The sequence below is a fragment of the Zootermopsis nevadensis genome, unplaced genomic scaffold (genome assembly GCF_977971745.1).
Source record: "Zootermopsis nevadensis isolate Lab colony 2312 unplaced genomic scaffold, Znev_1.0 Znev_ptg000024l, whole genome shotgun sequence".
Taxonomy (NCBI): Eukaryota; Metazoa; Arthropoda; class Insecta; order Blattodea; family Termopsidae; genus Zootermopsis; species Zootermopsis nevadensis.
This window is the reverse complement of record NW_028259156.1, coordinates 8,286,729-8,299,006: the sequence shown is the minus strand read 5'-3', so window position 1 is coordinate 8,299,006 and position 12,278 is coordinate 8,286,729. Positions and strand designations below refer to the sequence as shown.

At 36.2% G+C, this 12,278-nt stretch overlaps 1 protein-coding gene across 5 annotated transcripts in view; it reads right to left on the bottom strand.

Moving 5' to 3' along the window:
- LOC110827975 (uncharacterized) overlaps positions 1-10,679 on the bottom strand; it is a 289,498-nt gene extending 278,819 nt beyond the window's left edge. The window contains exons 1-2 of one of the 5 annotated variants that reach the window (XM_087354845.1): positions 10,605-10,679; positions 9,991-10,189 (exon numbers count right to left, since the gene is read on the bottom strand). In XM_087354845.1, coding sequence (XP_087210971.1) covers positions 9,991-10,075 — 85 coding nt within the window. In that variant the 5' untranslated portion in view covers positions 10,076-10,189; positions 10,605-10,679. Of the gene's footprint in view, positions 1-9,990 lie in introns of all 5 variants that reach the window. The other 4 variants (XM_087354844.1, XM_087354847.1, XM_087354846.1 and 1 more) reach the window with 4 other exon arrangements.
- Between the last annotated feature and the right edge of the window lie 1,599 nt (positions 10,680-12,278).

Sequence of the window (12,278 nt, the reverse complement as noted above, 5' to 3'; positions counted from 1 at the left end):
GCTTACCAATCAAAACGAACACAATATAATGAGCGCAGGTGAGGGCAAAATTAGAACAGAACAGACATAATGACAAGAATTAGTGCCGCGACAACAATAATTGCGAAACAGAAAATAAATCATAATAAGCACGATCGACAAAAATAAAGGTGGTAACTGAGTTTAAACATAGCAACGAGGATGGGCCGGCCAATATTAAGAGAACAAAACACTATTCACGAAAAATCTCGCTTATAAGCTCTGGATTTATTTGGTGTTTGGTTATATCAGTGACGGACTTTTCCTGGAATCTCTCAACAATTAGAGACAACTATCTGTGAATTTTCAACAAAAAAATATGCATTATGACTGCAGTACAGTAACAGAAGACTTCTTTGAAGTGAGGAGGGGGAGGGTTTTTGTTGAGGATCTATGACGTGTATTACGTAGCTGACTGGCCAACTATACGGATGGTTATGACACTTGATTGCATAGAGAAGTATCACATTATCCACGCTGAAAGAAATTAAAACTTGTGAGAATTTATGTTTACACAAAGACGGCGAAGTTGGTCTACAAGTCCACAAGACATCACAACCAGCATCGACAAAGCAAAGTTTGTCTTGCATAATATAATAAGTTTTTTTTTCTAAAAACATTTAGCTACACATTTTCAGCACTGATTGGCACAAAATAAAGTGGACACCGTAGTGTGCTGTGCAAGATGCACTTACTTCGCTACTCGAGCTCAGCAGGACACCCGGAGGAATGGCTTCGGCAAACGACATGATCGTAAATATCAGAGTTCAGAGAAATAAAGGACCGCTTTTTTATTGCCCTTTGGAAGAATGACCATCATAGCTGTGCTACGAGGGCCAAAATACTCTCAACCCCATAAAGCAGAGTTCGCTAACCTTTTCTCGGTGACAGGCAACTATTATATAAGAAGCCAAAAAATATATATCTGGCAAAATATTAATCTCTTGTACAAAAGATGTCAACTTAAATAAATAGGTTACGAATAGATTTGTGACCTGTGTTCCTACAAGGCATTTTCTAAAACACTGTTTTTGCACACTGTATCTGACAAAAATAATTAATAAGTCGCTGTCTTAAAAAATGTCACAGAGAATCATTCCACACAGCGGTAATCACCATGTTCTCTCGGATTATCGGAGATTAATCATTATATTACTAAAATTTTCACATTATCAAGGACACCGAAAAACCCTTATAAGGAGACCAAGATGCCTGCCACAAAATATAGGGAATAAATTGCACTTGTCTTGCGGCTAGCAGACCGACATTAATTGACTACCCGAAGTATTACAACCTCTAGAATAGTGTGAATTATAAAACAACTGGATGTCAAGTACAATAACTATTTTCATGCATTTCTAGATCTAAAAGGAGGCAGTCGTGGTCTAATTTAAGGTAGTATTCCGAAATCGTCCGGGAGGGAATGAAACTTAGTCAGCATACCAGGTCGCCGGTTCGAGACTTGAACCAGGAAACTTCCAAATACGAAGTTAGAATACTAAACGCTAAGACGAGGCGATCCGTTTGTCAAACTATTTTTTTCTGTATCGGCCTATTTCTTCCTTTAACCTTCACAGAAACAGCATAAAAATAATTTACTAGTTACGGAAGGGAACTGTAAATTCTGGTATCAATTTTATGGTTGTGAAAGTATTCTGTAATGTCCTGCGTAGTTACTAGACATATAACGTACATTAGAAACACATATACAAATATACTTAATATATTCTGTGTTAGTACGAGTCGTATATTACCCCGTAATAAAATCCAACTCTGAACATAAAACACAACTGAACAGTTGTAGTCATACGTCTCGGGCACATTACACAGTATAGGCTATGGATCAAATCTCCTATTAATAGTCACCATATCCGTGGTATAGCTTCCAGGATATTTAATTTGCAAATCGTTATTTACACGATGGCTTATCTACCTAGCGAGGACTCATTCACCGACATGTCATCAGTTCTGTGAATAACGCTGTAGAGTGATCGGATTTCAGAGATTAATTTAAATCCGAAGCTTACGTACGAAGTAGGATTTATGTGAAATATATTCAGAAAGGAGAAATGTATATCACTGAAAATACTTCAAAGTCCATATTCTTAGGTATCATCAGTTGAAAGAGATAGCTGGGATTTATGCTTCATTAACTTCGACATAAATTTCTGATTCCGGAGAAAAGCGTAACTGAGAAGCTGACAGTCGCTCAGGTAATCAAGAAGCTCGACTTTTATGAAATTTGAAGATTCATTATGGCACAGACCACACAGTCTCATTGTACTTCCCTAATGACCATTTTAATATTATGCTCCCATCTACTCTTTGGTCTTCCAAGTTGTTTTCTCCGTTCAGGCTTTGAAGCCAAAATTCGACTATTTCTCTGTGACTGTTTCATCGAGCCTTGTTAATGTATTTCTTCGGAAAGTCATTATTCTCAACTTTGTTGAAAACTTTTTATACATGCAGTCAAACTGATGTGGAGTGTAGCCTATGCACAAGGAGATGCAGCGGTGCATAGGGGAATATATTCTCGCGTTTACTCTTGCCTTGAATCCCAGCTCTGTTCAGCTTATATTTCAGAACGATAACTTTAGCAGGGAACGGTGTAAATGCACAGTGCTATGACGTAACGCTTAAGCAAGTGGCAGTGAATTGTGTAAGATGAACCGGAGATACTGCGGGATTTAATTTAAAATTAAAAGAGTAAATATTGAACGCCACAGCCATAAATACCGACGACTTCACAGATTTGTAAGTAGATTACTATCAGTGTAACATATACGATTGTGCTAAATGTAGTTCTAAGGAAGGTAAGTGTGATACGTTACTCCGATTCAAGTAGACTGCACAGCTGGTGAATTAAAGATGGACTAATATGCCCGAGAAACATTGTCTAGCATAATAAAAGTCAAAATTGTAGTAAAAGAATGCGCGGTGCATAAAGTTACAAGAACTGTTGAGTACAGACGGTTATGTAATCATAATTTAGTTGAAACCACAACACGACGCTTCAACACAACCTAATGGATTTTCTCCTACAAAGGTCAGCAATACAAGAAGCTTAAACAATTTTTTAAACTATAATACATTATTTTTATCAGATTCCTAATAATTTATGGTGAAATTGTTTACTGCATTTAAGGCTCAGTTTAAAATGGCTAAATGTCTTTATAAAATACGTATAGCTAATAAACCGCAACCATATTTCAGTAATACCCGAGCTAAAATTAATGAACGAAATCTGTCACAAATAGGTTACAATCTTAAAATTTGGTGGAATGCATTATTTTAGTCCTGTATGGTTTAATCGCCCGAACAAGATCTGTGCCAATTAATTCAGATTATCAACGTTCGTTCTGTAGTATTAGGAACTAAACCGTATCCGGTCAGAATTAATTAATAATGGCCTCGTTCTGTCCAAAACCATAAGAATTCTACGCTCTTCATGTATTTTGTCACTAACTACTATCAAGGAGATTAAATCAATTAAACAAATGAGAGTCAAACTATTGTAGAGGGATGAAACTGAGACTTGATCTACTGAGGTTACAAATCTGAAGCTTTTCATTTCGCGTCAAATTATGTTGATCGCTTCACAGCAGAAAACTAAATGACGCCATGTTAGAGCTCCGCCTCAAACATGGCGTCAATTCACGTTTTACAAATTAGGTTAATTTCCAGATCATTATGGGGGTAAAAATGTTGATTGTATCATATTGACAAATGCATCGCTTCTGTCTTGAGGACAGAAAACAGTTCAGGTTACACACATTTCATGTTCCACGGCCAGCGTTATATCTCACTTACTTATTGATCAACCAATCTTTAATAAACAAATTGTAATTAATTTGATGTTTTCAATTTCTTTAAACTGAGAATGGATTTAATGCGTCTAGCTTCTATTTGGAAAAAACATATTCGTTCTCGACTGGAACACCAACTATCATGACAGATGTTTAGTGGTCTTCGTCAATTTTTGTAGGCATATTCCAAAATAATAACCTTAGTATGGGTTATAACAGAGTAAAAGTGATTCCTTATCCTAAAAATATTTGATACATTCCAACGCTCGTAATGGTATAAGAGACTGCACAGCGTTACATCTCAAATCTCAGGTAAGTCCCAGCAGCGTTTAATTTTCAGAAAAGTATCCCATAAAATACCGGCTAAGTTTTAAGAAAAAATATTATATATATCAGTAACACAAATATTGGCGAGAAGAAACTGTCTAATCATTGGGACAAAGAATTAAAATTTTCAAACAAAATAAAAACAAAACTTTTACCTCTGTAGACGGAGTTGGAAACACCACACAGAGGTTTGACGAAATGATAATTATTTCTATATACTATAACGACAAAACAGTGCTTGTGTCATGATTTATATCAGCTGGTGCTATACATATAATTCGTAGCCATGAGAATGACACATTTCAAAATAGTTATTTCATACAGTCTGAATCTGTGTGTACATTTAACGGATTAACTGCCAGACCATAATTAATTCAAGAGAAAACATTTCTTGCGTAAAATGAAACAACAAAACCAAGAAGTAATTCCACTGTCAGGAAACGACAATGTTTGGTGTAAAAACAGTTCATGGATCATTTCTTCGAATAAATGATTCACGTTCCGGATTTCGTATTATCCCGATGGTCCTCGAAACAAGACGTGTTATCAATAAAAACTTCAAAATGTTTTTCTTCAAGCTAGACGGTTGGTGTTTTTGCTTACAGGATATGGTTTCGGCGCTTGAAACTTTGTCAAAATTGGATCGTCTGGACTTGATAGTTTTTGCATCAAGAACTTCAATTTCTAACTTATCCTCCTGTTTTCAAACCTATCAAACAACAACAGATAACGTCAGACTACAGCACTAATTCGCTGAGGAATGTGAACCACCCGTCAAGCAAATTACTGGCTTTCAACCAATTTGACAGTTGTTGGCGCTGCACTGGAACGGAAAGCTCAGACCTAAGTCTCCCTATGCCACAAATAATTAAAACATTTCAAGAATCCAACACCCTATGTGAAATGAAGACGAAGACTAAATTTCAAAAATTCTATTCTCATCATAACCTTATAGACCTGAAACAAATATAAAGTTTCTATAATAACATTTATAATTAATCTGGATTAATATGCTTACATTATAAATACCGGGTTTTTGTAAGATTATTTATAAAAATTCGAGTTGATGCATATAAACTATATCAGACAAAATTAAAACTATTTAAATGTAGATTGCTGTCTTCTGGGATGTTGCGCCGTGTAGTCTGGTATAAATTTTGCAGGTATGGGAACCAGACGCCGAGCACCATGAAATTGTCAGTTGTCAAAATGTCCCTTTCCCAGATTAGCCTAAATAAATTCAAACCAATCCACATTAACACAACCTAAACTAATATAAACGAAATCAAAGTAACCAATCCTAAAAACATTTAACTTAAACCAGACAGCTGTAAATGTGGAGTTTTAGAAGGAAAAGAAATAATGTGAAATATAAAAAAGTAGAGGGATGTGATTACGACATGTAATTAAGTGACTGTAAAATTTGTATGTGTATTTGAAAGCAGAACGTAAAATAAATTTAGTACCGAAAGAAATGTCAACCTCTATAAAAAGCATGGCAACGTTAAAGAGTTTTTCACATATTTCAACGTTATAAAACTGCAAATATGAACAACAAACTATAAAACCTCGTGCAGTTTTATATGATTACTTTGTCCTATAAACTTCGTCGTTAACCGTGTGTTCTTCCTATTGACGTACATATCATCGCTCTTAGCATTTTGTCTACAACGCAATCAAAACTCAGCGGAAAATAATGAAAATAACTAAATGATTAGTCTGATATTCTTAACACACTAATAAATTACAAACTAACACTTGGTAAACTGGGAAACTGTAAATCCCAAAACAGTTTCCTTACAACTGGGACATAGAATTTATAAAAAATTAATGTCCAATAACCTAATCCTTAATTCTGACGACTACTAAACCGGTTAGCAGAGCAGAAACGCGACTAAAGTAGTCCTAACTGGATGTTTTCGTAATTTACTTCTGTTCCACCACGAACATGTCGAAACAATCAAAAATAGGGCGTTGCTACAGACATAACTTTCACAGCAGGGGTACACACGGGTCAAAATTTTAGAATTTTAGCCAGCCCGAACAGAAAATCATTTGACCCGATCAAGCATGGGCCCGAAAAAATATATTTATAATTCAATTACTTTTATTAGAGTGTTTGTCAACAGCAAATTTCTGTGAAGGGCGGAAAATGAAACAGGCCAACATACAAGAACAAAATAAAATAATCACATTAACAGTTAAAAACAAAAGCAATAAGCATACCGAATAGGGTCATGAAACGAAGAGGTTTTCACCAGGGAAACATTGTTTCCATTAAGAACATGAAATACGTGACTAACGTTATTCGTAGCGGTGAAATTCTAGACGAAAGACTAAACTCACTAACATCGCTTACAGTAAAAATTACTTTACACGAAGATTAGCCTAAGAGTAGCCATGTCAAAATTGGCGCCATCGAATAGCAAGAAGTATAATACGCTGTTGCCATAAACAAAAACACTGATACAGTGACATCGCAGCCAAAATCCTTTCAGTGTCTCGAAGTTTCTTTCTATTGGCAGTCGCTGAGTTACACTGGTTTGAAGATGACGTCATGAGAATACGTTGATGAGGATCTGATAGATGAAGTGATTAAGTGAACGAACTGAAAGGGCAGGAAGCGAGTCCTGACACTTTTGAGTGAAAGCAAAATCCCAGCAATTTTATGGAGAGGCCAAGGAAAACCTCAGTCATAAAAGCTGTGGTTCGATCGGTAAACTTTAATTACCCGACATATTTCACTGCAGACCTTTATACAAAGTGAAAAAAGGTTCAGAAAGGAATCTGAATTGGAAACTTATTTGAAAGGAAGTGTGTTGGCATATTTTATATGCTACTTCAACAACGGGTAGGGAGAACTGACAAATACCACGATTACTCGGATGGGATTCGAACTGGATACATCAGACAGAAAATCTCGTTCTCTAACATGGAGACACTTAATTAGTCCATGTTAGGGGCTAAAAACCAAGTTATTTAAGTATAATCTCATTCCTCGTCGCAACATCATGTTCAGTATTTCTCCAAAAGGTTTGAGACAATGGCTGCTTCATTACGGGAACAGTATGCCTAAAGCATATTTTAAAAATATGACGTTTCGGGAGTTAGCGCTACAGCTGTCTTCAGATGACATTATATTGGAACCCGGGACCTTTCGAATGCTACACTAGTAGTTAGCTGTGGGTCTAAATAATTCATGTACATGCAGGAACCGTGTTTTCTTTTCACATTTTACATTCTAATTATCTTAAACTGTTTTACCTTATTCGGTGCAGGTGTTAATATAATTACCCTATGACACAAACAAATAAGCTACGTAGCGAATAGTTACAGTGGCTTCTAATTAATGTTGGTTTCAGCCTGAAGATGGCCACATGTGGCTGAAACATGTTACTGTAATGCATACATTAACTGTACCGGTACAGAATAGTTTACATGCACTGCTAATTGTTTGCATAAGACTGTTTTGTGTGACGATGAGATACTCATTTTCAAAACCACAACAGAATGCTTACGCACGAGGTAATCACAGATTACAGCCACCTTCACATATCCTGACAAAAAAAGAGGATGTGATGATATTGACTTGATTCATCAGTAAAGAACTTTTGTGAACACGGTCATGAACCTTCCAGTTCCCTAAACGTTTATCAGTACCTTGAATAGCTGAGCGACTAAGAGCTTCTCTAAAAAAGGGCATTACTTCCATGAATCAGTATAATATTTCTCAAGAGCTTTAAAAACCCTTGTACGTGCTGAAGCTAATAGATAACATAACGAACATAACAGAACATAAGCCGTGGTCACAACAGAGAGCTTTAATTTTCAAAGTATTTCACTCTGCCAGGACTCCTTACCGTTAAAGTCCGTGTATAGTTTTCGCAAATGTTCTGCTAAAACCCCCATTTCAATTTTCTACTTGAATTTCAGCATCTAAACCCCATGCAAATAGCAATCAATTACACAAATTCGTAATCCAATTAATTACACAAATTCCTGATATTCCCACATGGAAACTACCCTAATGAATACCCCGCGACTAGCTAAGATAATCCACATATTCTGTTTAATGCAGCGCATTTAACGTAAAGGGTATTCAACTGTTTTAAGCTGTTCTCTTTAGCCTACCGTCAGTACTGTACTTCCCCAGGTGGTAACTTCAGAAGATTCTCCTCATTCATGGATTAACTTCCGCTGGAGTAAATGGACAAACACTCCAGTAACGGGTGTTCCAGGCAGTGCAAAACACACCGTCCTCCACAAGACCCATTTCGTACAATGTACCCTGATTGCGCTTAAAGTGATGCGTCTAATACACATTACGAGCACTCGGTAACTAAAGCCAGTTTAGTGATACACTAAGAGAAAGTCCAAAGGATAAGTCGCATGTAATGTCATATCACACGTCATATTGCACATTATGTCAGACAGTTTCAATATAATGTCCACAGTAACAGTTCAACTTTAATTTAATAACATTTCAAAACTTGCATTAAACTCCGCTAATTCCACAAATTTTTGTCAACGTTCTGAGAATACGTAATTCACTGCAAAATGTGACAAGTCGCTCAGTAAAGTTTAACTAAACTGTAGAAGGTTGCGTGTGGTCGGTCCATTAGTACGAGAAACTATAGGGATATTTTAACATCTGTATTTATTTCCGTTCTCGAGTTTTCAATGTAAAAACTCGTGGTTGTTAATAATCAGGTGTCCTAATATGTTCTGACTGACCACAGCTGTTAACTGTCTCAGTGTATCACCTCAGATGTAAGTGCTCGTACTGTTCTTAATAAAATAAATTCATTTCTATTTATCTCCGTGTCTGAATGGTTGTAAAGTGAAATCAAACAGAGACGAAATAACTGATTTTGTGGGTGTTCTGGTAAAAGATATGTAAAATAAATTGTTACGAAAAACTGATGGAAAAACATGAAAAGATTTCCCTACAAACAAATTCAAGGAATGGTATGTTTCTTATTAAAATGCTAAGCTACATACGACGAGGGGAAAACGGAAACACAAATAACAAATGTGGATAACTGAAATATGAACAAGAACATTCCGTATCCAACATTATTTGTTGCAACGGCATTATTCAAACATGTTTATATAAAAAGGGTGACGGTAACGGATGGCTGTAATACTAAACCGAAAATTCGTATTTCGTGTGGGCATTTTAATTCCACAACTTTCATTTATTAAACATCAAAGCTGAAAAATCTGCCGTAAAATAGACATAATTCGGAACATTTCATAATACGTTTCTTGAAATTTGTATTGTTATATTAATTAAACACAGTATTACATCAAAAAGCTATTCTAAAATCCCATAGATCCTACATAATTCTTGGAAAGCTTCTATTAGCTTCACGTAAACTAGACTATACGCCTACAAAAACAACAAATGCAAAACTTGATATTATCAGTAGAGCACTACACGTTACTTTTAATTATATAGTGAATGGTACTTAATGACACGCAAAAAGAAGTTTTTACTCTTTAAAATATAAGCGGGTTATCACCTTATATAATTTTCATAACATACCGCCGTTATGAAGCTAATTCTACAATTAAATCAATATTACTTTTAAGCAAAGTACGGCCAAATCAAATGCGGTACATATCAAAACCAGATTGTTCATTTCGTTTTGGTGATTTTCAAAATGTTGCATCAGATTTCAATACAGCGGCACTCAGTAATGTCTGCAATGATGTAAAAATTAGTATGTCTCAGTACAATTCTTGCAACTTGTTTAGGTACACAGAAAATGTGTACCTGTTTGACACTTTCTGAATAGGATGCGTATTAATGTAAAGTAAGAAATTTGTGGCTCACCCACTGGCATCCCGCACAGCGCCCCAACGAACACGAGCAGACTACAAAGTCGAATGTTCCTGGTGATATTCCAACGTCTTCTCATGTTGTCCGTTATGCTAGACACTTCATCACAACTTGCCTTAGCCCAACATCTCACACACTCATCATCTTAAAACATGTCGTTTCAGTTACGTCAATATTCATCACTCTTCATGTCCTAAAAAATGTAATATGTTGCCTTTAGTTGATCCAACCGTGGATGGTGTTATAAACTTTTATTACGCAGACTTTATTACGACTTTAAACAATGATAATATAACGTAACTTAGTTCTTAACTTTAACACACCATATAATTTATTCAATTTACAGTTTTCAGTTTGTAACAAGTTTCATATTAACTACACACAGAAGACACATGTAAGAAGTCATTTAAACTTTGACACATTCTTTTTACTTCTGATAAGTTCAACTAGACAGAGAAACATCACATATACAGTCTTTGTTTTCAAAAACCAATAATTTTCAGATGACAGTTCAAGAAGGTGGGAGGATAGGTGGATAAATGATGAGAGTAAAAGAGATGAAGAGAACCCGTCTGAACGAACACGTCTGTACATGCAATGATGCTTACTTTCCAGAGATCCCGACTACACTGAGAGACAGCAACTGGCGCGGCCCCATCGTCGATACTGCTGCCATCTGATGCCGGGCGCCTGAATCGCGCATAGACCGTCAGAAACACGACAATGTCGGATCGTCCTTCCTTTATGCCTGCGATCAAATTGGTTCCGACGCCAAAGTAAGTTTCGAATAAAAATATTAACTGCAACAGTGAGTGGACATATTGTTTTGAACTAGCAGGCCAACTCAGGGTATTTCTTTTTCTCTTTACAAATTGTCCTATGATCTAAGAATAAACAGCGACTATTTCTTTAAACAGCACCAACAAATCTATCTTTGTAATGGAGACACAATGCGTGTTCTTTATGGTAAAATGTAAATTTTTAAAGCAACGTGCATACAAGATTCGAGAAGGAATTGGGATACGCTTATTCAACAGTTTCAAGCGCCTTATTCATATGCCTAAGAACAAGATTAAAAGGACAAAGCAGCAATTACCAAACACGGAAAACAACTGAAAATGTTTCTACATAAAGTTTTATTTTTATTTCAGGCACATAAATTTGACCTCGTAGATCTTGATCATAGCTTAATAAAGGGTCATTTGACGCTGGGCTTTTGGGCACACGCAAAGAAGGAAATTGAACGTAAATGTTCAATATCAGAAAGCGAATTCAACATTTCAACATCATCAACAATAATTCCTCATTAAGCAAACACTGTCATTTCAAGAAAGAGTGCGTCTCTAAATCAGTATCGGGGGTAATTAGTTTAACTCCATAAAGGACATGCTCTCTTCTTTAGAAGCTGATAGTAGCTCAGCTGCTTAACAAACACAGAAACCGAATATTCATTTCCGCGTTCATGACAGTGCGACACGGGATGTGATCCAGAACATGTTAAATGTAGTACATACTTTTATATCTAATTTCTGTAAGATTTATTCTAAAATTAAGATTTAGGGTTTTCGCTGTGGGACAATGTAAATTGTGAAGAGCGCGGGTCATTGCACTGATTGAGTTATGCCATATCATGAGATTATGTACATTAGTTTAAATTAAGTATAATTAATATTATATCATGTAATAATTCTATAACTTCCGCGGGTTTGGCCCATAGAATGAATTCCTAAATAAATTATCTTTTAGACATTGGGAAAATATCGACCGAGTATGGGAGATCTTTTAAAGTGGTGGTAGATGCGTTCATCGGGTGAACGGCTCAACGTATGGGCTGTTTTACCCAACTCATGGGTTCTTTGAGTAATTACGGAAGACGATACAACACAGACAAATGAGGAAAGAAATCCATATTATAATGTGATTTGGCCTTATAATCCCACTATTAGAGAGCCACAGGTCTGAAAACTTCTTTAGGGCTGTTACCCACACAAAGATGCCTCTTTGTGAATTCTTCAACTACAGAAGTTGTATGGCGTTAAATTAGAAATGCTAAGACGATAATGGGCGGGCTTGTGGAATGAAGCTGACCTCGTCCAGTATTCAGCAGAAGACCATAAACCACGGAGCATCGAAGCCACTGATTTCCTGGCTGAAATCCTAAGTATGAAACCCTGGAAATGCAAGAAACATACGCCTATTCCATCCTAATCATAAATTTATGAGTGCCATGAAGTTTCGTTTCAGGCTGTCATGGCGTCAAGCATGAAGTTCACTGTCTTCTG